The following is a 27,789-nucleotide window of genomic DNA, read 5'->3' on the forward strand; positions in this document are numbered from 1 at the left end:
TCCACAGCCCCCACCCCTTTTCCCCTTCTACCTTCCTGGTCATCTCTCTTCTCCCTCCTTCCTTTTCCCCTCCCCCCCTCCCGCACTTTCTACCCGTTCCCCTCTTTCCTTCCCTTCCCCCCCTTTTCCTCCCCCCCCCCTTCCCTCTCTCCAACTTTCTACCCGCTCCCCTCTTTCCTTCCCTCCCCCCCTTTTTTCTCCTTATCCATCCCCTCCCTCCCCCTCCCCCCTCCCCCTTCTCTCCTTCCCATTCCCTTCCATCCCCCCCCCCCTTTCTCTCTTTTAAACCCCCCCATTTGTCTTAGTGTCCCTTCTACACCTTAACCAGTCAACGTATTGGGTCTTTTACTAACACTATGTCTTTTATTTAGAGATCTATGCACAATCCCCCATGTCCGCCGCAGGGGTAATTTAGCTGGGTGGCCCTTTCCCGCACGTAACAATTTATTCATTGGGTAAGCTATCCTTGTTTATTTATGTATTATACGCTGTAACTTTATCTTTACTATTGTTGAACCATATTTTGTGTATTTCATTGTATTATTTGTTTCTTAGATTGGTTCTCCTGAGGAAGTGGTACAATGCTGCAAAACTAGTAGAGACCTTGACCAATCTATAATCTGCATCTACAGATACTCTTTGGGGGAACCCTGAGTATCTTTTTTTTTTTTTCATAAAAAATGTCAACTGTATGTTTTTTTTACTTGTAATAAACCTCTTTTTTACATAACATTGTATATTGTTTTTTACCAGTACCGAGATAGTCCATTACCTAACCGGGTGGGTACACTATAGGGTCAGCTTCAGCAACTGCTCCCCTGCCCCCCACCCCTGCTTTGGTAATATAGTGTAGAAATAGGAGTCAAATCAGTAAACTCATTAGTAAAAGATAAACCTTTTTTTTAATGAAATATGCAATTTATTTTAAAAAATGCATGGTCATTAGAAAAGCCAATACTCATTGTCAGTTGATCACAAATTAATATACTGCCAAGATATGGCTGAAATGAATGATTTAGATATTCAGCTACTGTTATATTAAAATATGTCTTTGTGTGCTCCTTACTGAATATATTGTTTGGTTATTTCCTATTATGCATGATGGCTGTAGGCATACAGAACACATTCAGCTGTTGGCTGAACACAACTCATATATTAGATCAGCCTTTCTCAACCTTTTCAACACAGAGGAAACTTTGAAATAGTTCTCTGGTCTCGGGGAACCTCTGCTAAAAATTAGAGATCTACAACTCATGATACAATAGTGTGATGGTCAGTGGGAAGAATGGTCCTTACACCTGTGGTCATTGGGAAGAATTACCTCCTTACAGATAGCTAAAAAGATCAATGGTTTGAGTGGGAACTTATCTGAGAGGCAGAAATTGCCCAATGCTGAAGGAACCCCTAGCAACCTCTGGAGGAACCCTAGGGATCCATGGAATCCTGGTTGAGAATCACTGTATTAGAATTTTCAGTACACTGGGAAGGGTAATTACAAAATTGTAGACAAGTTTGCTTTCCTTACAAGTTTTCAGTGATAACACCATAGAAAAGCTTTCGGCCAATTTGAATTACAGTTTTTCAGTCTGCTCTTGAAGACTGAAAATTTATAAAAAAAAATAGCTTAATGCTGTTAAAACAAATAATTTTCAATTGTTTTTCCTATCCAAGGAATTTAAATTCTACTCAGCCTCTCTTGTGATTTACTCAACAATGAGAAGGGAAAGTTCAGGTGACAAAGGAAGGTGTATAAATGCAGGATTTAATAGAATCATCTGATCTGGCATGTGGCGGAGACATGTAAATATACTGTATATCCAAAATGGCAAAATATGCGGCATTCATGCGTTTAGTTGTTTCCATTTATCCTGTGAAAACAGAGAGAGATTGCATGATTTATAAACCTTATTATAGATAGATAGATAGATAGATAGATAGATAGATAGATAGATAGATAGATAGATAGATAGATAGATAGATAGATAGATAGATAGATAGATAGAATGGTATAGCTATGATTGAATGAGCCCTGGGATAAAATTTGGAGGGCCGACTCTTAATGGTCTCCTCCTTTAATTGTCTCCTCCACCTTTACAAAGGCAATGCAGTGTCGGTCAATTCTCTTTACGCAAAGCTTTATAACCTTATTTAATATGTTACTTCCTGGCTACCACATTGGAAAGTTTAATGGCTGTTTCAGGTGGAATTTCTTTGTGAACATATATGGGCTCTGAGAAAATCCTCACTGTTGGTCATTTATTATGACCTAGTATTAACCAGGCAATGCACCACCATGACAGGGCACTGGCCCATCTTGTGGCCCTACTACTTTTGTACTTCTTTCACTCTTTATGAGAGTAGTTTGGTTATGTAACACCCCACGGCCATACCCACCAGTTAATTTACAGTAGCCATTGACCGCGTACCAGGCTCGTGACATTTTAGATGAGATGCTACATTAATGTTGCCATAACCACCTCTTCCTTCTGTATGAAGGTTATATCCATGAATTTTAGCTGGAGGGGTTAATTCAAGCATAGGCTCCTGCTTCTTCTTTGTGTCTTTACTCGCTTGAAGGAACCCTATGCCTGGCATGAACCTATCCATTAAGCAGTCCTTGGGGTCAACTATAATTTACAAGTCTGATCCTCTTCCTAGCCTCCAGGAAATCTTCCACCTCTTCCTTCTGTAGAAGGTTATATCCATGAATTTTAGCTGGAGGGGTTAATTCAAGTTTAGGCTCCTGCTTCTTCTTTGGGGCTTTTCTTGCTTGAAGGAACCATAAGCCTTGCATGAACTTATTCATTAAGCAGTCCTTAGGGTCATATATCATTCACAAGTCTCTTCCTCTTCCTGGCCTCCAAGAAATTTTCCACCTCTTCCTTCTGTATGAAGGTTACATCAATTGATTTTAGCTGGAGGGGTTCATTTAAGAATAGGCTCCTGCTTTTTCTTTGGGGCTTTTCTTGCTTATAAGAACCCTAAACCTGGCATGAACCTATCCATTCAGCAGTCCTTGGGGTCAACTATCATTTACAAATATGTTTCTCTTCCTGGCCTCCAGGATATCTTCCACCTCTTCCATCTGTATGAAGGTTATATCCATTGATTTTAACTGGATGGGGTTAATTCAAGGATAGGCTCCTGCTTTTTCTTTGGGGCTTTTCTTGCTTGAAGGAACACTAAGCCTATCATGAACGTATCTATTAAGCAGTCCTTGGGGTCAACTATCATTTTCAAGTCTGTTCCTCTTCCTGGCCTCCAGGGAATCTTTCAATACATATAACAGTTCACTTAAGAAGCCCCCCCCCCCCCCCCATGACTACACAGTTCTCCCATTACAGAGCCCCCCATAATCACACAGTTCCCATTCAAACAGCCCCCCCCTCCCAGACACACAGGCCAACCCTTCACAAAGGCCCTACCTTTTGACAACACGGCTGAAGGCAGGAGATGGAGGAGGTCTAGAGGAAGTGGACTTACATCTCCTACAGAATGCTTGGGGTGGTCCTGCATGCAGAGGTCCAGGATCAGAGTCATGCACTGGCATGGTGCGGGCAAGCTGGCTGCCTTCATCAGAGTAATGCATGTTTCCTGGCCCTAGAGTGTTGTTGGTTGTTATAGTGCTCGTAACTGGCCAACCTGAACCATGGCAACTCATAATGCTTATTTGGAACAAACTGGGTTCCATGCTTGCGGCACTATAGGGGAACCCAGATGGCATCCTGCCATGGCAGCCTAGTTGAGAAGCACTGCTCTATTCAAAATGAACAACAAATGTTGCCTTTTGTTTTTACTTTAAAATTATATTAAACCTTTGTTTCTTAAATAAAAAACATGTCATACTTACCTTCTAATAGTGTTGCACAGAGTAGCTCCGATCCTCCTTTTCTGGGGCCCCCCACCAGCGGTCCAGGCCCCTCCTCTTTGGTGAGTGCCCCTTTGGAAAGCTACTTTCCCTGGGGGCACCCATGAGTGCCCACTCCTGCGCCGCCCAGTCTGGGTCTATTAACAGAGGCTGGGTGACTAGGCCCTGGCCCCCGCTCCCTCATCACAGAATTTGATTGACAGCAGCGGAAGCCAAGGGCAGCTGCTGCTACCAATCTGCCCAAAGAGGAGGGTGAGCAGGGCCCCTGCTCTCGTGCACTTTGCTGGATCAGATCAGGCAAGGGTAACAATAAGGGGGGAGGGGGGGGGGGGGCTGTGAGGCTGTGAGGCTGTGAGGCTCCTGCAGCACAGAGGTATCTTTTACCTTAATGCATAGAATGCATTTAGGTAAAAAGCCTTGAGGCTTCAGAACCACTTTGAGTTGTGGCAACTATCCCCACCATCACCGTGTGGAGAAGTTAGACCCCCACTATCCATGTTTATCAGGTTCCATCAAACCTAAAGTAGCATAGTCCCTAATGCCGCGTACACATGACCGGACTTTCCAGGCAGACTAGGTCCGACGGACCTTCCGAACAAACGGACTTGCCCACACACATACGGACTAAGTCCGTTCGAAAGTCCATTCGTTTTGAACGTGATGACGTAAACGGGACTAAACAAGGAAGTTCAATAGCCAGTAGCCAATAGCTTCCCTTGCATCGTATTTGGTTCGTCAGACCAGCACACAGATGAATGGTTTTCCCGATTTCACTCCGTCTGAGTTAAGTTCGTTGGATAGATTTAAACATGTTCTGTTTCTAGGTCCGTCAGATTTTTTTTTTTCGAAAAACGATCGGACTAGCCCACACACCATCGGATTGTCCGACGGACTAATCCCTTCGGACCTAGTCTGCTGGAAAGTCCGGTCATGTGTACGCGGAATAAGAGTAATAGGAAGGTTCAACATCCTTCTTCCACCACTTCTCTTGGCATTCACAAAGGGCCAGACACAATGGTAACACAAGATTACATTCCCTTAGGACCCCCTTTGTTCCTGAGCACCGCTGTCCTCTATGTGTCACCCCGAGCTGAGATATTACATTCACTTCATGTGGAACTCTGTTTTGGTTAAGACAGCTAACGGGGGCTCCATGCTGGCCACACATAGATATGAAAGAGATAAAGGAGGGAACAGAAGAAGGATAGATAAGTACATAGAAGATATATACAGTGGTGTTATGAATATGGATAGCTGTGTACCTGTGCAGTATACACTGACATCTTCTGCATGGCTGCAGTCGTTGTACGACCAAACACGGTGTCTGCATTTATCCAATGACGTTTCGTTTCCAGCACATTCAACATCATCTAGCCAAATTGTGCCTTTTGATTGGCCAAACCGCTTCCTGCTCCAACTGTATGGCTGGCTACAGCCACACTTAATCTGACTGCAGGTGACATTGGCAGCCTTGTCATTCCAAAGGTCATCACACACACTGCCCCATTGGCCATCATGGTAGACCTCCAGTCTCCCCGTGCATCTGTCCGGCCCATCAACCAGTCTGGCCTGGAATGGCTCTAAATGAAAATCAATATATATTATAGTATTACAACTTGTTAGTGCCAGCCTTAAAGTGTTACTAAACCCAGGAGCCTGCATTCACTATATCTGGTCTTCCACAGTACACAGGACATGGAAATGCAATTATTTTAGTAAATATAAACCGTTAAATACCTTTGTCTTATCTGCAATATATAGCAGTCTTATGACTTTTATCAGTGTCTGGTTAAAGCTTGCAGGAGGCATTTTCATTTTTCCCCTGATTGTCCTATGAGTCTGACCCCTGGCCCTCTGTCTGGACAATGCCGACTGGCCCTGTGCTGATCACATGGACCCTCCCCAAAAAAAAAAAACTCTCTAGCAATACACACCAAACTGAGCATGTGCAGAGTGCCCCTCAAGGCTCTATACTGTCAGCAGATGGATTGGGGATTAGGTTCCACAGTGAGTATAACAAGCATGCTTTACTGCACATACAGACTGATTTTACTATTGTGGGTTTAGTAACACTTTAATACTGAACTATGTTTATCCAACCACGAGAAGAGGTCATAAAATATAAGTAGCTCATGTTGTAAATTCCATGGAAAGTTGTTTCTTTAAAAGTGTATCTACAGCAATTTTTTTTTAGGATTTGGATTCAGTGTGCACCCCAATGAGATTTCTCCTCACTTCCTGTCACTGAGGCACAGGGCCGGTGCTATCACTAGGCAAACTAGGCAGCCGCCTAGGATGCACTGCTGCCTATGGCGCCTGGCCACTGGTGTTCCTACTCTTTTCTCTTTGCAGAAAGCAACTAAGTCTCAGCATCAGCAGGCAGACTGCTGCTTTGTTCGCACATAGCATCAGAGGCGCAGCTGAGGCCTGTATCTGTGTCCTGACTCCCGAATGAATGGAAGCAAGCAAACATTCACTGGTAGCCTGCATTTGATGAGCGCCGGTGAGGCTGCATTTGATGGGTGCTTCATTAAAAGGGTGGGGTATACACGGGGGCGGCAAAATCGACTAGAGTGTCAAAAATCCTTGCCTCAGCCCTGCTGAGGCACAACTAGGGTTGCCTCCTGTCCGGGATTCACCCGGACAGTTCGGGTTTGGAATCATGTGTCCGGATTTGAGAATGTCTGAGACCCAGGCACATTATTCAGACTGGACTATGGCCTCCCAGCAGGGTTTCTGGCTGCAGCTGTCTAAGCTGAGAGTGTCTGTCACTCTCTTTTTCATGCTGCCCAAAGCCAGCACTAACAATTCCCCCTCCCCCCACACACACTGACAGGAGAGGAGAGAGGGCTCGATCTGCACCTCTTCCTCCACCCCTCTGTGTCTGCTCGCACTCCAATCTCCAGTGCTGTGCTTCAAAAAAGGAAAGTGGGAGCCGGAAATTTGAAGTCCAGCAGCCTCAGATACACCTGGATGAGAGGTGCTGACTGCCAAGGGGTAAGTGAGCTCACTATCCATCCCCGTCTGTGGCTGAAGTTTCCCCTTCTCTCTCTTGCCTCTGAGTAAGTACAGTAAGGTAAATCAGGGTTCTCAGAGCACCCCTTACATCAAAGCTCCCCTTTACACCAGAGGCCACAGTGTTCCCCCTTATATCAGAGTCCTCCCATACATCAGAGTTCTTAGTGTTCCCCCTTAAACCAGGGTTCCCAGAGCATCCTTTATGTTAGAGTCCCCAGAGTTCTCCCTTACATCAGAGTCTGCAGAGTCCCCCCTTACAGTGAAAGGAAACTCTGCGAGTTCAGACGTAAAAGGGAACTCTTGTTATTAACTTCATATGATTAAAAATGTTATTTAATACTAAAATATATGTATAAAAAAATTGCTGTGTGTTCAATGTTCAGATTTGATTTGAAGAAAAGATGGCAACCCTGGGCACAACAGGGAATGAAAAGAAGCCTCTCAAAGTGGGTTTAATTTCCCTTTTTAGTTATTAATGAAACAGAAAAGATTTTCTCTCAGTTCCTGTTCTCTGTCACTGACAAAGTGTGAAAGTGTTTGATTTTCTCATCCCTGTCTTTCCCTGTGACAAGACCACCATACAAATAAAGTGCATAGATCTGCAGTAAAAACCCTGACAGAGGTTTTAACACTTGCCTACTACAGTGCTTTGAAAAAGTATTCATACCGCTTAAAATTTTCCACATTTTGTCATGTCACAACCAAAAACGTAAATGTATTTTATTGGGATTTTATGTGATAGACCAACACAAAGTGGCACATAATTGTGAAGTGGAAGGAAAATGATAAAATGGTTTTAAAAAAACAAATAAATATGTGAAAATTGTGGGGGGCATTTGTATTCAGCCCCCTTTACTCTGATACCCTTAAGAGGCGGTTCACACAGGGGCAACACGACTTCCAGCGTGACTTTTGTAAGGCAACTTGGACACGACTTGAGTATAAATTAACAGCGTGACTTGGAGTGACTTCAACACGACTTGGGGCAACTTACAACACGACTTTAAGTCGCCCCAGGCCAGGCGACTTTGGCCGTGGCCAATCAGAGAATAATGAGCTCTCAAGGGGGAACTCCACGCCAAATTTTAAATAAAAAACTGGCATGGGTTCCCCCTCTGGGAGCATACCAGGCCCTTAGGTCTGGTATGGATTTTAAGGGGAACCCCCGTTTTTTCGGTGTGGGGGTCCCCCCAAAATCCATACCAGACCCTTATCCGAGCACGCAGCCTGGCCGGCCAGGAAAGGGGGTGGGGGATGAGCGAGTGCCCCCCCCCGAACTGTACCAAGCCGCGTGCCCTCAACATGGGGGTGGGTGCTTTGGGGAAGGGGGGCGCCCTGCGGCCCCCCCACCCCAAAGCACCTTGTCCCCATGGTGATGAGGACAAGGGCCTCTTCCCGACAACCCTGGCCATTGGTTGTCGGGGTCTGCGGGCAGGGGGCTTATCGGAATCCGGGAGCCCCCTTTAATAAGCCCCCCACCCTATGTGAATGAGTAAGGGGTACATCGTACACCTACCCATTCACCTGGGGAAAAAAGTGTCAATAAAAAAAAACCACAGGTTTTGAAAGTAATTTATTAATCAGCTCCGGGGTCTTCTTCCGACTTCTCCGATCTGTTCGGCCTCTTCTCCCGGTGTCTGGCCTCTTCTCCCGCTCTCCGGCGTCTTCTCCCGGGCTCCTCCGCTGTCTTCTTGCATCTCTTTTACTAGCGGAGGAGCCCGGTCTCCTCCATCCTTCTTCCCTCTTCTCTCTTCTTTCGATGTTGACACGCCACTCTCTTCCGCTGTAATGACTTGTGCGATGCATGCGGCGACTTTTATACCGGGTGATGCCACACGGTGACCCTGCTCCTTTATGACGTCAAGTCCCGGGGCACGCTTATCAGATCCCCATTCTGACAGGGGAGTAGAGACAGATCTGCTGTTCCTAGTGATCAGGAACAGCGATCTCTCTGTACTCCCAGTCAGTTTTATACCCCCCACAGTTAGAAACACCTCCCTAGGGAACACTAAACCCCTTGATCGCCCCCTGGTGTTAACCCCTTCCCTGCCAGTGTCATTTTTACAGTAATCAGTGGCTATTTTTAGCTCTGATCACTGTATAAATGTCACTGGTCCCCAAAAAAGTGTCAAAAGTGTCTGATCTGTCCATCGCAATGTCATAGACCTGCTAAAAATCGCTGCTCGCCGCCATTAGTAGTAAAAAATTAATAAATAAATAGTAAAAATCCCATAAATCTATCCCCTATTTTGTAGATGCTTTAACTTTTGCGCAAACCAATCAATATGCGCTTCTTGCAATTTTTTTTTTTTTTTTTTTTTTTTTACCAAAAATATGTAAAAGAATATATATCAGCCTAAACTGATGAAGAAATTTGTTTTTTTATTTATAATTATTATAGCAAAAAGTAAAAAATATAGTTTCTTCTTTTTAATTGTCGCTCTTTTTTTGTTTATAGGGCAAAAAATTAAAAAACGCAGAGGTGATCAAATACCACCAAAAGAAACTACTATTTGTGGGAAAAAAGGATATACATTTTGTTTGGGTACAACTTTGCACGAAACTGCGCAATTGTCAGTTAAAGTGACGGAGTGCCATAATGCAAAAAATGGGCAAATCCTTCCGGTCCCTAAGTGGTTAATCTCAGTATAAATACGGCTGTTCTGTGAAGCCCCCATAGGTTTGTTAGAAAACCTTTGTGAACAATTCATGAAGGTCAAGGAACACAGTAGACAGGTCAGGGATAAAGTTGCGAAGAAGTTTTAAGCAGTGTTAGGTTATAAAAAAAATATCCCAAGCTTTGAACATCTCACAAAGCTCTGTTCAATCCATCAACCGAAAATGGAAAGAGTATTGGCACACCTGCAAACCTACCAAGACATGGCCTACCAAGACATGGCAGTTTGCGAGAAGCCATGTGGAAGAAGGTGAGACCAAAATGGAAATGTTTAATATCAAAATAAGTATGTATAGTAGAAAACGAATACAGCACCTTGAACACACAGTGAAACATGGTGGTGGCATCATGTTGTGGGGATGCTTTTCTTCAGCAGGGACAGGGAAGCTGGTCAGAGTTGATGGGAAGATGGATGGCGCCAAATACAGGACAATCTTAAAAGAAAACCTGTAATGCCGCGTACACACGACCGGACTTTCGGGCAGAAAAGGTCCAACGGTCTTCCCAAAAGACTTTCAAGGGACTTCTGAACGAACGGACTAGCCCACACGCGAACGGACTAAAGTCCGTTCGTTTTGAACATGATGACGTACGACGGGACTAGAAAAGGAAGTTCAATAGCCAGTAGCCAATAGCTGCCCTTGCGTCGTATTTGGTCCGTCGGACCAGCATACAGACGAACGGTATTCCCGGTAGGACAGATTTGAAACATGTTCTATTTCTAGGTCCGTCTGAATTTTTTAAAGAAAAACGATTGGACTATCCCACACATGATCGGACTATCCGATGGAATGATTCCATCTGATCTATTCTGATGGAAAGTCCGGTCGTGTGTACGTGGCATTAGAGTCTGCAAAAGACTTGAGACTGGGGAGGGGGTCAACTTCCAGTAGAACAATGACCCTAAACATACAGCCAGAGCTACAATGGAATAGTTAAGATCGGGGATCTCCAAACTGCAGCCCTGGGCTGGATGTGGCCCTTGCTTGCCTTTATCTGGCCCTTGGGGCACTATTTCATCCACTGAAATCAACAATGGGGAATCATTTTTGTTGTTGGCACCAACAATGGGGCACTATTCCTCCAACTGGCACCATCAAAAGGGTCAAATTCCTTCCATTGACACCAACGATGGGGCACTAGTCCTCACCACTGACACCAAAGATATGGTATTGTTTACTCTCACTGGGCACCTGGACATGTTTGACATCCCATGGCCACAGTCTGCCCCCCCCCCCCCCCCAAAGTTTGAAGGACAGTAAACTGGCCCTTTGTTTAGAAAGTTTGGAGACCTCTGGTTTAGATCAAAGCATATTCATGTGTTAGAATGGCCCAGTCAAAGTCCAGACCTAAATCCAATTGAGAATCTGTGGCAAGACTTGAGAATTGCTGTTCACAGATGCTCTCCATCAAATCTGACAGAGCTTGAGCTATTTTGCAAAGAAGAATGGGCAAAAATGTCCCTCTCTAGGTGTACAAAGCTGGTAGAGACATCCCCAAAAAGACTTGCAGCTGTAATTGCAGTGAAAGGAGGTTCTACAAAGTGTTGACTCAGGGGGGCGCCATAGAAATGCCCCCCACACTTTTCACCTAATTATTTGTAAAATAAAATTGAAAACCATTTATCATTTTCCTTCCACTTCACAATTATGTGGCACTTTGTGTTGGTCTATCACATAAAATCCCAATGAAATGCATTTATGTTTTTAATTGTAACATGACAAAATGTGGAACATTTTAAGAGGTATGAATACTTTTTCAAGGCACTGTACTTAAATAGATTTTAGAGAGTTTAGTGTCACTTTAAGGTTACTTTGTAACTGTAGGAAAGGTGGTCTGACCTTCACATACAGAAAGGGTTCTTTATTGTAAGAGATGTAAAACTGTGGAACTGTATTCTGCATAATGTTTACCTAAGTACCGGTATGTCATTTATTTATTTTAAAATATTCCTTTGATATTTGACATTTAGCTTTACACTCTCAGTGACCATGTCTTATCCACCTTTTTGTTCTCCGTGGTTAACAACCGCCACACCCCCGCCCCAATCTTTGTTCTCATTTACAGATTACCACTTCCTGTTTCCTGTAAGGAGTGTTGGAGGGTTTCTACACCATCCGGAACCATGAGCATCCCCCTTCTTTCTACAATCTATAAGTGTTGTACTTTCCAAGTCTTTGCAGTGTTACAAAAAATAAACATCCAGAGAGCACACATTTACAGAGAACACACGGAACATGCACAGCTAGAGCACACACACATACAGAGAACGCACGGAACATGCACAGCTAGAGCACACACATATACAGAAAACACACGGAACATGCACAGCTAGAGCACACACATACAGAGAACTCATGGAACATGCACAGCTAGAGCACACACGCATACAGAGAACACATGGAACATGCACAGCTAGAGCACACACATACAGAGAACTCACGGAACATGCACAGCTAGAGCACACACGCATACAGAGAACACATGAAACATGCACAGCTAGAGCACACACATGTACAGAAAAGACACGGAACATGCACAGCTAGAGCACACACATACAGAGAACACACGGAAGATGCACAGCTAGAGGACACATACAGAGATCACAGAGATCATGCACTGCTAGAACACACACATACAGAGAACACATAGAACATGCACAGCTAGAGCACGCACATATATAGAGGACACACGGAACATGCACAGCTAGAGCACACACACATACAGAGAACACATGGAACATGCATAGCTAGAGCACACACATATAAAAAAAACACACGGAACATGCACAGCTAGAGCACACACATACAGAGAACACACGGAACATGCACAGCCAGAACACGCACACATACAGAGAACACAGAGAACATGCACAGCCAGAGCACACACACATACAGAGAACACAGAGAACATGCACAGCTAGAGCACACACACATATAGAAAACACACGGAAAACATGCACAGCTAGAGCACACACATATACAGAGAACACACAAAACATGCACAGTTAGAGCACACACACATACAGAGAACACACAGAACATGCACAGGGGCCACAGCCAGAGACTCTACACAATGTGCACAGCCAGAGAACACACAGAATATGCCTACACATAAAAAGAGAACACACAGAATGTGAACAGCCAGAGCACACATACATACAGAGAACACACAGAATGTGCACAGCCAGAGCACACATACATACAGAGAACACACAGAATGTGCACAGCCAGAGCACACATACATACAGAGAACACACAGAATGTGCACAGCCAGAGAGCACACAAATACACAGAACAGGCAGAACATTTACTGACTGCCAGAACACAAACACATACACAGAACACAGGGATCATGCACAGCTACAGCACACACACATATAGAGAGAATGCACGGAACATGCATAGCCAGACCACACACACATATAGAGAACACACAGAATGTGAACAGCCAGAGCACACATATACATAGAACACATGGAACATGCACAGTCAGACCACACGCACATACAGAGAACTCACAGAATATGCACAACCAGAGCGCACACACACATACAGAGAACATATGGAACATGCACAGTCAGAGCACACACATATACATACATAGAATACATGGAACATGCAAAGCCAGAACACATACACACACATAGCTTATACAGAGAACACATTAAACATACACAGTCAGAGCATACACACACACACACGAGAAAACACGGAACGTGCACAAGGAACACATAGAACATACACAACCAGAGCACACACACATAACACATGAAATGCGCACGTCACTGTCAGAGCACACACATATTCAGAGGACACACGGAATGTGCACAGCCAGAGCACACACATGCATACCGAGAATACATGGAAGATGGAACACTGTCAACACAGGCAGCAATTAAAGAGGAAGTAAACCCTGATGGGTTTACTTCCTCTTTCATTCCCTGCAAAGGCAAAGCATAATGGACTACTATGCATCGCATAGTAGCCCATTATGTGTCACTTACCTGACACAGGAGCCAGCGATGTCACCGCTGTCCCCTGTAGTCTGCCGTATCCATCTTGCTGGTGGCGTCTCGCAGCTCCGCCGCTGTCATTCGTCGGAGCCGCGATGACGTCACTCCCCCACATGCGCACGGGAGCCGACACGCGCGGCAGATCCATTGTTGGAAATGCCGCGCTCAGTGCGCCTGCGCGTCGCTGTCTACGGCGCATGCGCCGTAGACAGCGGTGCCTGTCTTCAGGCAAATATCTCCTAAACCGTATAGGTTTAGGAGATATTTCTTGGACCTACAGGTAAGCCTTAATCTAGGCTTACCTGTAGGTCAAAGTGGTTTGTAAGGGTTTACAACCACTTTAAAATCCAAGAGGCTCTGAATATTCCCTATCCTAGGTTAAACAAAATACAACTTTTACAAACAGAATAAAACAACAATAAAATAAAATAAAATAACAATAAAAACAAAATAAAAAGAGGGGGAAATATATACTTTTTCACCTGCAGGATTTTAATATTGAAGACTCGATCTTCAGGTTAATATACCAGTCAGGACTGGATCTCTTGTCAAATGACAACCAATGATAAGACAGTAAATGATCCCATACCTCTGCAAATGAGCCAGACATCCTCCCAGTGGTGGCAATGGTGTGATTTAATGGGTTCAATTTGGCATTCAGACAGGGCCTCTTCATCTCCAGTACACTTCACCATTTTCTGCCAGATTTGGCCTTTTCCTTTCTTCAAAAAGCCACATGGCTTACCTCTCACGAGGGATCCACACTTCAGCTCTTTACACACCACCTTGGAGTCCCATCCATGCCACGCGCGGCTACACACAGAGCTCCATTCTCCATTGTGGTGAACCTCCAACCTCCCACTGCAGTGGTCGGGTCCATCCACCAATCTGATCTTCAGTGACTCTTCTGAAATTATCGAGAAATGGGAGTTTGGCAAATTGGCATGTCAAACTTAAATTTTAGTTTATCCTTAGAATGACCTAACTACTTGCACATGGTGTCACGGCATGAATGTAAGGATGGTCATATAAGTTACCATACCCAAGAGTAACTTCTAGGCCAGATCCTGTATTTATACCAGTGTTGGCAGTGGCATCGCTAGAGGGTGGCTACTGGGGCTATAGCCCCGAATCTGGGGCCCATAGCCCCAAATCTCCTACCTGGGGTTGGCTCCAGAGGAGGAACGTGGCTAGTTAATGTTATCAGGTACAAGTTCTTTACATATAGTCAGCAGTTCAGACAATTTAATCATTGTCCTGATGTCCACTTCTATACTAATCTGACGGGCAATGTAACCGCAGCCCCCCGATGTAAGGGGGAGGCTCTCTGGGGACCCTGATGTAAGGAAGGGGCTCTCTGGGAACCCTGATATAAGGGGAGGCTCTCTGTGGGCCCTGATGTAAGGAAGGGGCTCTCTGGGGCCCCTGATGTAAGGAGGGGAGCTCTCTGAGGACCCTGATGTAAGGGGGGATCTCTGGGGACCCTGATGTAAGGAGGGGGCTCTCTGGGGATCCTGATGTAATGAGGAGAGCTCTTGGGACCCTGGTGTAAGTAGGACGGCTCTCTAGGGACCCTGATGTAAGGGGGGCTCTCACACACACACACACATATATATATTATATTCATGTATATGCTCACCCAAGCGTATGACTTTCTTTACTTTGCTGCTATGGGCTCTAGCCCCAGATCTTTTGTAGACCTAACACCGCCCCTGGGTGTTGGTATTCTGATTTTAGTAGGAGCCATACCTTGTTGGTACCAAGACATGTAGCTTTTCTTCCACATATATCTGTAAATTGTTGAGGGCTGAGGGTTGTGTGGTTTTTTAATGTACTCATGGTGTATTGCTATGATTGACACACATACACATGGGAGGATTTCAGCTGCCCTTGCATTTAGTTTTGTGTTTCCCATGTCACTGTACTTTCAAAAACAATCTATAATTCTGTAATTTTATAACTTTTTAACCACTTGACCTCCGGAAGATTTACCCCCCTTCCCGACCAGGCCACTTTGCGCCACGGCTCTGTATTATTTTAACTGACAATTGCACGGTCATGCGATGCTGTACCTATATAAAATGTATGTCCTTTTTTTCCCATAAAGAGCTTTTTTTTGGTGGTATTTGATCAGCTCTGCATTTTTTCTTTTGCACTATAAACAAAAAAAAAGACCAACAACTTTGAAAAAAAAGCGTGTATTAATTGGTTTGTGCAAAAGTTATAGTGTCTACAAGTCTATTTCAATTTAGAGTTTTTTTTTTACTAGTAATAGGGATGATCAGTGACTTATAGCAGATCTGCGATACTGCAACGGACATTTGCACACTGACACTTTATGAGAACCAGTGACACTAATACAGCGATCAGTGCTAAAAATATGCACTGTCACTGTACTAATGACACTGGCTGAGAAGGGGATCAAGGGGTTAACTGTGTGCCTGACCAGTGCCTTTCTAAAATGTGGAAGATGATTTTACTAGGGGAGGGCAGGGATCCTAGTCCATGCTTTTCAGAGGCACAGGATCCATGTCTTCCCTCCTGTCAGTACGGAAATCTGCATTATTTACATAGGCAGATTGGAGGTTTGTCTCTGTGGCTGATGATCGATTGGTGCACAATCTGTGTGGTGTTACAAGCTGTGTGTAAATACAGCGGGAGTGAGCTGCCGGTGCGCATGTGCGCCCCCAACACAGAAGTGCAGGATATATACGTGATCTGGCGCACCGTGGCCACCCTGTACCAGTAAAACTGCTATAGGGCAGACGGCAAGTGGTTAAACTAATTTTCCTTTTAGCTTAACAAAACTGGCATGAAAATGCATTCTCAGAGGGTTGATTGATAAAGTCCTAGATTCACAAGAAGTGGGTTGAACAGCAATGGCAGGACGAGTACTAAGTTGAGTGTCTGTGGGGGACAGCACCGGAGTAACTTTTATAGCAAAAGCTGCATATCTTATTTTCAAAGCTGCTTGGCAATTCAATTATTTTTATTGTCCAAAACTTAGAACAAAACCTGGGACAAAGAATTCGTAGAGCACCATGGGTTTCCTAAAGAGAGCATGCCAGTTGCTGCCTGCCTTTAGGCCGACTCTGTCTGACTGCAACCTCAGATGCTGCTGTGGGGGTGGGGGGGGGGGGGGAATCACTGCTCTGACTGTGTGTGTAAATTGCAACTTAAAGTATAACTAAAGGCAAAACCTTTTTTCCTGGTGCCTCCATGGCAGCATACCTATGACAAGCTCCACCTTGGCTCCTCCCTCAGGATCAGTGAATATTATAAAAGAATACAGTTAGAGCAACCCCCAGCATTCTCCTTATTTTCTCTCATACCTTTGGTCAGTGTATGTTTGGTCATCTGTCCTTACCTCTGCAGTCGGTAACTTCCATCCGGTCTCAGCCTGTCCCTGATGCAGTCCCTTGGCTCGGACTGCTAAATGCACTAAAAAGCAAAAAAGTCCCTTCTGAGGGTCTTTTGGGGCATGGATTCCAGGTGGATGTATTAGGGGCGTGACTACCCCTAGCCACTATTTAGTAAGCCTGGGAGCCTCAGTAGGGTGGCCTGCTTCTCCTCAGCGGTGTCCACTCTGAGAGCTCCTGGAGTTGGAGTTAGGAAAAATTTTGGGAAGGTAAAGCTTAAAAAAAAAAATTTACAAAAAAATATAATAAAAAAATAAAAATAAGGGCAGGACACATATAGTTGAAAGGAAGGGACCTAACCTTCCATTCCCTTTTTCTTTCTAAAAAGGTCTTTGCACTTTTTTCTCCTTAGGTGCTTCTTCCACTAGCCACCACAATGAGCCATGCGCCATCTGAGCAAGACCCTATATCACATTTAAGGTAAGGACCTACGGCCGAGTAAGTGAAAAAAAAAAACAAAGAGCGTGCACTTATGCTGGTACATTTCAGCCCTGTGTGCCAGAAGACATCTAAGAGGACTTTAAGGTGTCGTGAGGACTCAAGCCACAGTCCGGGTAGATCTTCCAGGTCTAGGCACCGCCCAAGCGGGAGAAAGTCATCCCCAAAGAGAAAACGATCTTCTCATTCCCCACGTCCAAGGTCCACAAGATGTCAAGCCTGTAGCGCCATCCATCTACCAGTCAAGCTAGTCTGTAATAGCTGCTACAGAGAATATGCAGCTGACAGAGAATCAGAGGGGCAACAAGTGACGACTTGCTGAAAAAGGTGATGAAGGAGTCTCTGGCAGAATTAATGTCCGCGGTTCCAACACAACAGATGCAGTCACCACCTCAGGAAGAAAATGAAAACATTTCTCTCCCTGGTCCTTCTACTGCGGAGCCCTCGCATACCAGGCCCGTTGCTTCCACTAGACAGATGGAGGGAGATGTCGAGTCGATGAGTCCTCTGATGATCCAGAGACCTCAGGGTTCAGCTTTTTACTACTGCAGCCTTATGTTCAGGCAGTAAAGCTGGCTATCGGCTCACGCACCTTCTAAAAAATCGAAAAGCTATTTTCCTTTCTAAAAAAGCAAGTGGCTGTTTTTCCCTTGATGGATGAAATCAGAGGTGATATCGAAGAGGAATGGAATAAGATTCCCAGTTAATTGGCTTTCAAAGCTGTATCCCCTAGCCGAATCAGATTCTGCCCTGCTGGATAGTCCACCAGTGGTGGATGCAGCGGTAGTGCGCCTGGCGAAGAACATCATGCTCCCTATGGACGATTCAGCTTTATTTAAGGATACTTTGGATAGAAGGATAGACATAGATCTGAAAAAAGCCTACCAAATGGCTGAAAACGCATGTAAGCCAGTAATAGCTTTAACATTCGTGTCCAATGCAGTGTGTGTTTGGACAGAAAATGTAGAAGTAGTAATTTGTCAAAATGTTCCAAAAGACGATATAATAAAGGCTCTGGATGAGCTGAAGCTGTCGGCAGACTTTATCAGGGAGGCAGCAATTGATTCAAGCGGGTGTTCCACTAAGGCAATGCTACACAGCGTGATGGCAAAATGCGCATTATGGTTAAAACCATGGGCAGTAGACGTTGCATCCAAACAGAACTGGTGCAAAATTCCATTTGATGGTAAGGCTCTGTTTGGAGAGAAGTCCGGTTTGCTCCCACAAGACAGAAGAACCAGGTGCACTAGAACCATCACTTCCAGGTTTCAGCATTTCAGGAACAGAGATTTCAGATAGTCTAGGCAAGGAAAGGGCTCAAGACAAAATTGGAAGGCACACAATCCACGTTCATGAAGTCTTGCAGACAAGGGGTTACAGCTACCCCACAGGATTCCACAAAATCCTTTTGATACAGAGTCAGCCCAGGTGATTCCAGTGGGAGCCAAGCTTTCCGAGGCCTGGATCAAAATATGTCAGGATCCCTGGGTGGTCTCTATAACTCAGTACGGTAATTTTTGGACATTCTCAAGCCAGCCACCAAAAGATTTCCAGGGTGCCGGAGACCCCACAAAAAGCAGAGGCCCTCTATCAGTTTCTTCATTCTCTACAGGAACAGCAAGCAGCCATACCAGTTCCCCTGTCCCAGAGATTTTGGGGTTTTTACTCCGCCTTTTTCTAGTACCTGTAATAGATCTCAAATGTTTAAATTATCATATACTTCAGGAGACATTCAAGATTGAGTCATTAGAGACCATAATCCATGCAGTCCAACCAGGGGGCACATACATATACTTCCATCATTCCAAAAGTACCTCAGGTTTGCTGTAGGGAACACTTACCTGCAGTTCAAGAGCCTCCCCTTCGGTCTCTGTACATCACCCAGAGTCTTCATGAAGGTGTTGATTTCCATCCTACCCCCACTTTGAGAAAGAGGTCTCAGAGAGCACCACTACTTAGACGACATTCTGCTCTTAGCAGGAGATCCAGCTCAGTTAACAGAACACAGGGCACTCCTATCAACCCTGGCAGAATTCAGCTGGGTGATAAATCAAACCAAAAGTCACCTCACAACTACCCAAGAGATGATCTACCTGGGCGCCCACTTCGATACCGCCAAAGGGACAGTATCCCTGACTCCGCAGAAAGTGTCACCCATCACCCAGAAAATGAAGAGAGTGAGACTACAGTCCTATGTGTCGGCATCGAATTGCCTGAGTCTACTGGGGACAATGTCATCCTGTATTACAATGGTCTCTTGGGCCCATTGGCGCCTGAGGCACTTCCAATTGGGATTCCTGAACCAGTGGAACAAATCCTATTGCTCCTAACATATACGCTTAACAAACCCAATGCACAGGGGTCTACATTGCTGGACGAAGAGGGAGATGCTGGTAAAATCATGCCCTTTGGGTCACATCTCTTGGATCCCGCTTACCACCGACAGCAGTGCAGCAGGCTGGGGGGCTCACTGCAACCACACTGCAGTACAAGGGAGATGTGCCTTGAATTCAGAAGGAGTAGTGTCCAACATCCTGGAAGTCCAGGCATCATACCTTGCCCTGATTGCTCTGTTCCAACAGATCAGAGGGAAAGCAATATTTCTGAGAATGGACAACAAGGCTGCAGTGTCATACATTCATCGCCAAGGGGGAACTCACAGCAGCTCCCTCCTGAGAGAGGTGGAGCCCATCGTCCTGTGTGCAGAGAGGGATCTGTTCGATCTAGGAGCAGTTTATCTCCCAGGTCATCTGAACACGGAAGCCAACCTCTTGTCGCGAAAGTTGGTGGACCCCAACGAATGGTCACTGCATCCGAAAGCCTTTGATGGGATAGTAGACCTCTGGGGTCTTCCAGAACTGGACCTCTTTGCCACAGCGAGCAATGCGAAGCTACCCAGATTCATCTCACATCTTCCACACCCTCTGGCGGAGACAGTGAATGTTCTCTCCAGCCCATGGGCATGCATTCTAGCCTATGCATTCCCTCCCTGGCCGCTTATCTCCATGGTTCCATGCGAAGCTTACAATAGAGGACACAACAGTAATAGCAGTCCTTCCATACTGGTGTCCCTGGTTCCCTACTGCAATGCCCCTGAGTACCCAAACTCCGGTCATGATACCTTGACTACCTTGTGTTCTTTCACAGGGTCCTCACATCCACCTGGACCACTCAGATTAAACCTTCACATTTGGATGCTGAAAGGGAGAGGCTCCAGGCATTAGGATGCTTGTCTAGTGTCATCTCAACCTTGCTCAAGGCCAGAAATCCATCAACAAACGGCTTGTACGAAAATAAGTTTAAATCCTTTGTGGTTTGTAAAAACTTTGATCCAACCTTACCCTCTCCCTTTCAGATACTCGATTTTCTACAGACAGGCCTAGACCTAGGTCTAGGATTAAGCACTCTCAAAGTGTAAGTAGCAGCCATCTCAGTGGCCACTGGCCACCAACAGAAGATGGGCTGAAGATTCTATGATAATTCAGTTTTTTAAGGCCGTCAAGAAAAAACATCCACCTAAAGGACAGAAATTTCCCACATGGGACCTCTCGTCAGCCTGGATTCCTTAACCACTTGAGATCCGCGCTATAGCCAAATGACGGCTACAGCACGGATCTCTTTTTCCGGGACGACGTCAATAGACGTCGTCCCGTGCACGAGCGCCCTGCGCGCCCCCTGTGATCGGCGAGAGTCTACGAGACTCGCCTGATCACCGATCTGTGCAAGGGGTCGATCCCGACCCCTTATCACGTGATCAGCTGTCAGCCAATGACAGCTGATCATGTGATATAACGGAGCTGGTAATCGGCTATTATTCCTCCTCGGTCAGCGCGAGGAGAAAAAAAAAAGCCGATCACCGGCGGCCGTGATCGGGACATCAGTCCCGATTATGGCCAGCCCTACTAGTGCCCACCTGCTCCCTGCCAGTGCCCACCTGCCCCCTGCCAGTGCCACATTAAAAAAAGTGCCCCCCGTCAGTACCACCCAGCAGTGCCCATAGTGCCACCCAGCAGTGCCCACAGTGCCACCCAGCAGTGCCCACAGTGCCACCCAGCAGTGCCACCCAGCAGTGCCCACAATCTGCCTCAAAGGTGCTGCACCCCAGTGCCACATATCCGTGCCCATCAGTGTCATCTACCAGTGCCCAGCAGTGCCGCCCAGCAGTGCCACCTATCAGAGCCACCTATCAGTGCCCATCAGTCCCATCTATCAGTGGTACCTATCAGTGCCCATCCATGTCACCCATCCGTGCCACCCATCTGTGCCACCCATCCATGCCACCTTATCTGTGCCCATCTTTGCCCATCAGTGCCGCCTTATCTGTGCCCATCGGTGCCGCCTTATCTGTGCCTATTAGTGCCGCCTTAACTATATCTATCAGTGCCCACCAGTGCAGCCTATCAGTGCCCACCAATGCAGCCTATCAGTGCCCACCAATGCAGCCCATCAGTGCCCATCAGTGCAGCCTATCAGTGCCGCCTCATCAGCGCACTTCAATGAAGGAGAAAAATGACCTGTTTGCAAAATTTTATAACAAGCTATTAAACATGATTTTTTTTTTTTTTGCATCTTTTTTTGTTTGTTTAGCAAAAAATAAAACTCCGAGCTCTAATTAAATACCACCAAAAGAAAGCTCTAATTGTGGGAAAAAAATGATAAAAATGTCATTTGGGTACAGTGTTGTATGACCGCGCAATTGTCATTCAAAGTGCATCAGCGCTGAAAGCTGAAAATTGGTCTGGGACTGAGGGGGGTTTAAGTGCCCAGTAAGCAAGTGGTTAACCAACCATTTGTTCCAAACCAATTTAACCTCTCTGTGGAATTTAACCCTAAAGTTATCTTTTCTAATCTTTGCGGCGTCAGGTAGAAGAGTGTCAGAGCTGCAGGCTTTGGGTGCAGACCATAATCATATCAGGTATTTTCCAGACAGGGCCGAGTTTAGGACAGTTCGTGGGTTCATCCCCAAGACATTCTCCACCGCTAGTATCTTGGAACCTTGGGCTCTACCAACATTCTCAGATCCAGAATCTGTCTCTCTCCATAATTGGGATATCACATCCATATTAACATGCTATCTGCAGGCCACAGCTCCTTTTAGGAAGTCTTTCTGACTGTTCGATATACCCTGGGGCAAAAATAAGGGTAAGGATGCAACTTCTAGGACTATAGCCTCCTGGATAGTGAAGCTAATTCAAAAGGCATACAGGGCAAGGGGCCTCGAACCCCCTTCAGCAGTCAAGGCTCATTCCACCAGATCTGTCTCTGCGTCCTGGACGGCGAGAGCAAATGTGTCCATCAACACTATATGTAGGGCAGAAACCTGGTCTTCTCAACATACATTTTTGAAGCACTACAGAGTAGACTCGGGGGCTCTTTCTTTGATAGAATTCATCAGGCAGGCCATTAAGGCAGCATTTACCTACTCCAGCGAGTAACCTTTTGCTCAAAATAAAATTTCTAAGCATCAACCCACCCATTTTCAGCTAGTTATTTGTCATAGGTATGCTGCCACGGAGGCACCAGGAAAACAGAAAATTGTACCATACTTACCGTAATTTTCTTTTCCTGGTGCCTATCCATGGCAGCATACAAACCCACCCTTGGTATTCTATATCATGTAGAATGCTGGAGGTGCTTTAACTATTTTATAATATTCACTGATCCTGGAGCTTGTCATAGGTATGCTGCCATGGATAGGCAGCAGGAAAAGAACATTATGGTAAGTATGGTACCATTTTTTATTTTTTATTTGTTTTGGATAGAAAAAAGATGGACTAGAACCAGTGACAGTTTTTATTGCTGTCTGTATCTCCATTATAGAGATTCACCCTTCCTATTTGTCCTATTTACCAATATCATTGAAATTGAAAGAAAAAGAAAATCTCAAATTTTGGCTTGTCCCCAGAAAAGTAATAGAGAGACAATCTTCCAATGGGGACACTAGTTCTGGTGACCTGGCAGTCCCCAAGAGATTCCCCTAATTTGCATGGGTTTAAAGAACCCTTCTCCTCTTTCTTCCCGGATAGAGTGGTGCTTAGGCCAATGCTGTGATTCGTCCCAAGGGAAGCCTCTAGTTTTTATATATCACAAGAAATCACGCTCCCAATGTTTCTCTCAGTGAACTCTCAGAATCCAAATCCACTCGATGAGGGGTCTTCACTGAAAGCCTATGTGGACGCGACGACTGAATTTAGAAAGTCAGACCATCTCTTCGTCACCTCGAGTTGTGCTCAGAAGGGACTGAAGGCTTCTGGTAGGGTGATCGCCTTGTGGCTTGTCAAGACTATATTGTTGGCTTATAGAATGAAGGGTTTGCCTGTGCCTGAGGGAATCACAGCACATTCCACTAGGGGAGTCTCTACCTCCCAGGCAGCGGCGGGACAAGTGTTCTTGGAGACAATTTGCAAGGCAGCCACATGGATGTCCATACATACCTTTATGGCACACTATTGCATTGAGCCGGCGGCTCTGACTACTGTAGATTTTGGCAGGAGTGTTCTGGCTTCCGCCTCCAGTGTAGACTAAAATTTTTTCTCAAGCATTACCCTCCCGTGTGTGGCTAGTTAATTCCCAGCTGTGCTGACTTGGAGCCGTCAGGAAAGCAGAAAATTGAATTCAAATACCGTAATTTTCCTTTCCTAATGAGCTCCATGGCAGCACAATACCCGCCCAGTTAAGTAGTACAAGTTACGGAACGCTGAGTTGAGTGAAAAATGTATACTTAGGTCCTGATTACGTAGGGGGTGGGTGGGGCTTCATCCAGCTGTGCTGCCATGGAGCACTTTAGGAAAGGAAAATTACGGTAAGTATTTGAATTAAATTTTCAGTTTTTCAGTGGGTGGTAGGGGAATGAGGAAGAGATTATAAAAAGGAGCCTATAGCTTCACCTACTAGCTAGATAAAATATATAATATTCATATGTAATATTTTATATTTGGCAGACCAAAAAACTGGAGACACTTTTTTTTTCTTTCTTCATGACCATATTAGCTCCTTGGCACAAAGGGGCTGCATACAGGGCTCAGCATAAATTAGTACACCCCTTTTGAAAAGTAAGATTTTAATCAATATCTCAAAGAACACAAGAACAATATCTAACATTTTGTTAAATCAGAGTTATTATTAGAACATGTGTTTAGCTCCATTACATGAAAGTGAGGTTAATAATATAACTTAGATTACAAAATCTTCAGTTTTACTCAAATTGGTTGATGCAAAAATGAATACATACCACAACAAAAAACTACTCCATCTACTATTTTGTATGACCTCCATGATTTGTAAGAACAACACCAAGACTTCTAGGCATGGAATGAACAAGTTGGACAACATATTGCACCATCTATCTTGTTCCATTCTTCAAGAACAACCTCTGTTAGAGCCTAGGCACTGGATGGAGAGTGATGCTCAACTTGTTTCTACAAAATTCTCCATAGGTGTTCGATTGGGTTCAGACCAGGGGACATACTTGGCCACTGAATCCCTTTCACCCTGTTCTTCTTCAGAAATGCAACAGTGGCCTTAGATGTGTGTTTTGGATCATTGTCATGTTGGAAAAGTGCATGGCGACCAAGGGCACAGAGTGATGGTAGCATCTTCTCTTTCAATATAGAGCAGTACATCTGTGAATTCATGATACCATCAATAAAATGCAGCTCCCGGACGCCAGCAGCACTCATGCAGCTCCACAGAAGGACACTACCACCACCATGTCTCACTGTAGGCACCATGAATTTTTCTTTGTGCGCTTCACTTTTGTGACGCCGTACAGTTTTGAAGCCATCAGTTCAAAAACATTTATCTTGGTCTCATCACTCCAGAGTACAGAGTCCCAGTAGTCGTCTTCTTTTTCAGCATGGGCCCTTGCAAATTCCAGGTGGGCTTTTTTGTGCATGGGCTTTAGAACAACACCCATTCATCCCATTCCTCTGAAGTGTATGCCGTATTGTGTCACAGGAAACAATCACCCCAGTTTGGCTTTCTACTTCTTTAGCTAACTGGAGTGAACTTGCATGGCGATTTTCTTCAACCCTTCTCATCAGAAAACGCTCTTTCAGTGGACAGCCTGGACGTCTCTGTGAGATGGTTGCATTTCCATCTTTGTTAAATTTTTGTATCACTTTTGCTACAGTATTCTGACTGATAAGTAAAGCTTTGCGGATCTTCTTGTAGCCTTCACCTTTCTTGTGTAAAGAAATTATTTTCTTTCTCAGGCCTTGTGACATTTCTCTTCCATGTGGTGCCATTGCTGACAGCATGAAATAGGAAGGGGTTTTCTTTATAATGCCCTTTATAATGGACACCTGTTTAATTAATAATTAGACTCCCCTATAGTTGAATTCTTGTTAATTTTGATTTTGTTGTCTAAAATTTAGCTTTGCTCCTAAGACTTTCATTGGGGTGTATTCATTTTTACAACATAGTCTTGAATACATTTGTTAGGAAAAATACATTTTTGTGTGTGCAAATTAACAAATCTTGGTTGCAATCAATGTCCCAGATTTGTGGGAGTGTTTTGTAGTATAGTGTCTCATAGAAAATGTTGATTCTGAAAGGAAAGTAAAGGTTTTCTGACAAAATTGTTGGAGTGTAATCCTTAATACACAGCACTGTATTTGCGTGAATTGCTGTGCATACAGCTGTTTCGAGAGCGTGCGCGCTCCCGACACAGTTCACAGCGCCTCAGTGGCATCACTAGGGTTGGTGTCACCCGGTGCTAAAAAAAATGGTGTCACCCCCCCACCAACTATAGTCCCCCCTCAGTACAGACCCCCCTCCACTAACTACAGACCCTTCTCCTGCAGTATAGATCCCCCTTCCTCAATACAGACCGCCCTCCATCAATATAGACCCCCTCACTCAGTATAAATCGCCCCCCCTCAGTACAGACACCCCTTCAGTGCAGACCCCCCCATCGGTACAGACACCCCCACCTCAGTAAAGAAACCCCCACCTCGGTGCAGACCCCCTATCGGTACAGACACCCCCACCTCAGTACAGACACCCCCAGCTCAGTGCAGACACCCCCAGCTCAGTGCAGACCCCCCAGCATTACAGACACCCCCCTCATTGCAGACCCCCCAGTGCAGACCCCACTCAGTACAGAAACCCCCCTCAGTGCAGACACCCCCCTCAGTGCAGACCCCCCAGTGTGGACCCCCCAACAGTACAGACACCCCCTCAGTGCAAACCCCCCTCAGTTACAGACCCCCCCCCTCCGTGCAGACCCCCGTGCAGACCCCCCAGTGCAGACACCCCCCAGTGCCGACATCCCCAGTACAGACACCCCCCAGTGCAGACACCCCCCTCTGTGCAGACACCCCCCTCTGTGCAGACACCCCCCTCTGTGCAGACCCCCCCCAGCAGTACAGACACCCCCCCAGTGCAGACCCCCCAGTGCAGACACCTGCCCAGTGCAGACACCTGCCCAGTGCAGACCCCCCCAGCAGTACAGACACCCCCCAGTGCAGACCCCCTAGTGCAGACACCCCCCTCCGTGCAGACACCCGCCCAGTGCAGACCCCCCCAGTGCAGACCTCCCCAGTGCAGACCCCCCAGTGCAGACCCCCCCAGTGCATACCCCCCCAGTGCAGACCCCCCCAGTGCAGATACCCCTAGCTGTACAGACACCCCCCCTTACATACCTCAGCACAGCAGACAATAATACAAACACACAGGGGTGTGTGTCCCTCGACCTCGACTCCTTCTCCTCTGTGGATGTAAACAGAGAGGAGGGGGAGGTGGCTTCATTCCGCTCCGCACTGAGGGACACAGCCACAGCATGGGACAGTACAGCAGGCGTTGTTAGTGGTGGTGCTACGGCGCTACCCACGGGTGTCACCCCTATAGCGGGTGTCACCCAGTTGTGGCCCGCACCCCCCGCACCCGCCTAGCAATGCCACTGCAGCGCGTAACTGAGAGCTCTCAAACACTCCTTGTGATTGTGAGTTTTCTGATCACGTGACCAATCACGTTGGTCACGAGCTCTTAAGCCCCACCTCCCAGCATCATAAACCTCTTAAGGTGCGGAGAGGCGCCGGTGTTAAAGGGTTAAAGAAAGAAAATCTGTAGATACATTCCCTTTAACGAGGATTAGGATAACCACCTATGCTGTCAGTCTGTTGGTACCCTGTCGAGGCAGCCACGGACCTCTTATATTGGCCAGATGACTTTGTACAGCTGTTTAGTTAGCTAGCTCTGTGTTAAAGAACACTTACCAGAAACTGAAAATCCAACAATGGAACCTGAAATAGAAAGAAAAATAGTTATATGCATTTACTGTGTGTGGTTGAGGAACACACAAAGCCATTTGCCATATACAACTGGTGGTTGTTCCATCCATTCTTCACTTTAA

The 27,789-nt window shown here is 45.6% G+C and overlaps 1 protein-coding gene across 1 annotated transcript in view; it reads right to left on the reverse strand.

The window, feature by feature from the left end:
• Positions 1-883: 883 nt before the first annotated feature.
• Positions 884-27,789, reverse strand: part of LOC143941074 (CD5 antigen-like) — a 32,788-nt gene continuing 5,882 nt past the window's right edge. The window contains exons 2-5 of the mRNA XM_077463010.1: positions 27,653-27,679; positions 14,168-14,485; positions 5,131-5,448; positions 884-1,868 (exon numbers count right to left, since the gene is read on the reverse strand). Of these exons, the coding sequence (XP_077319136.1) occupies positions 1,864-1,868; positions 5,131-5,448; positions 14,168-14,485; positions 27,653-27,679 (668 nt within the window). The 3' untranslated portion in view covers positions 884-1,863. The remainder of the gene's footprint in view (positions 1,869-5,130; positions 5,449-14,167; positions 14,486-27,652; positions 27,680-27,789) is intronic.

This window comes from Lithobates pipiens, unplaced genomic scaffold (genome assembly GCF_037356315.1).
Source record: "Lithobates pipiens isolate NorthernLeopardFrog02 unplaced genomic scaffold, aLitPip1_a1.2 Scaffold_3, whole genome shotgun sequence".
NCBI classification, from domain to species: domain Eukaryota; kingdom Metazoa; phylum Chordata; class Amphibia; order Anura; family Ranidae; genus Lithobates; species Lithobates pipiens.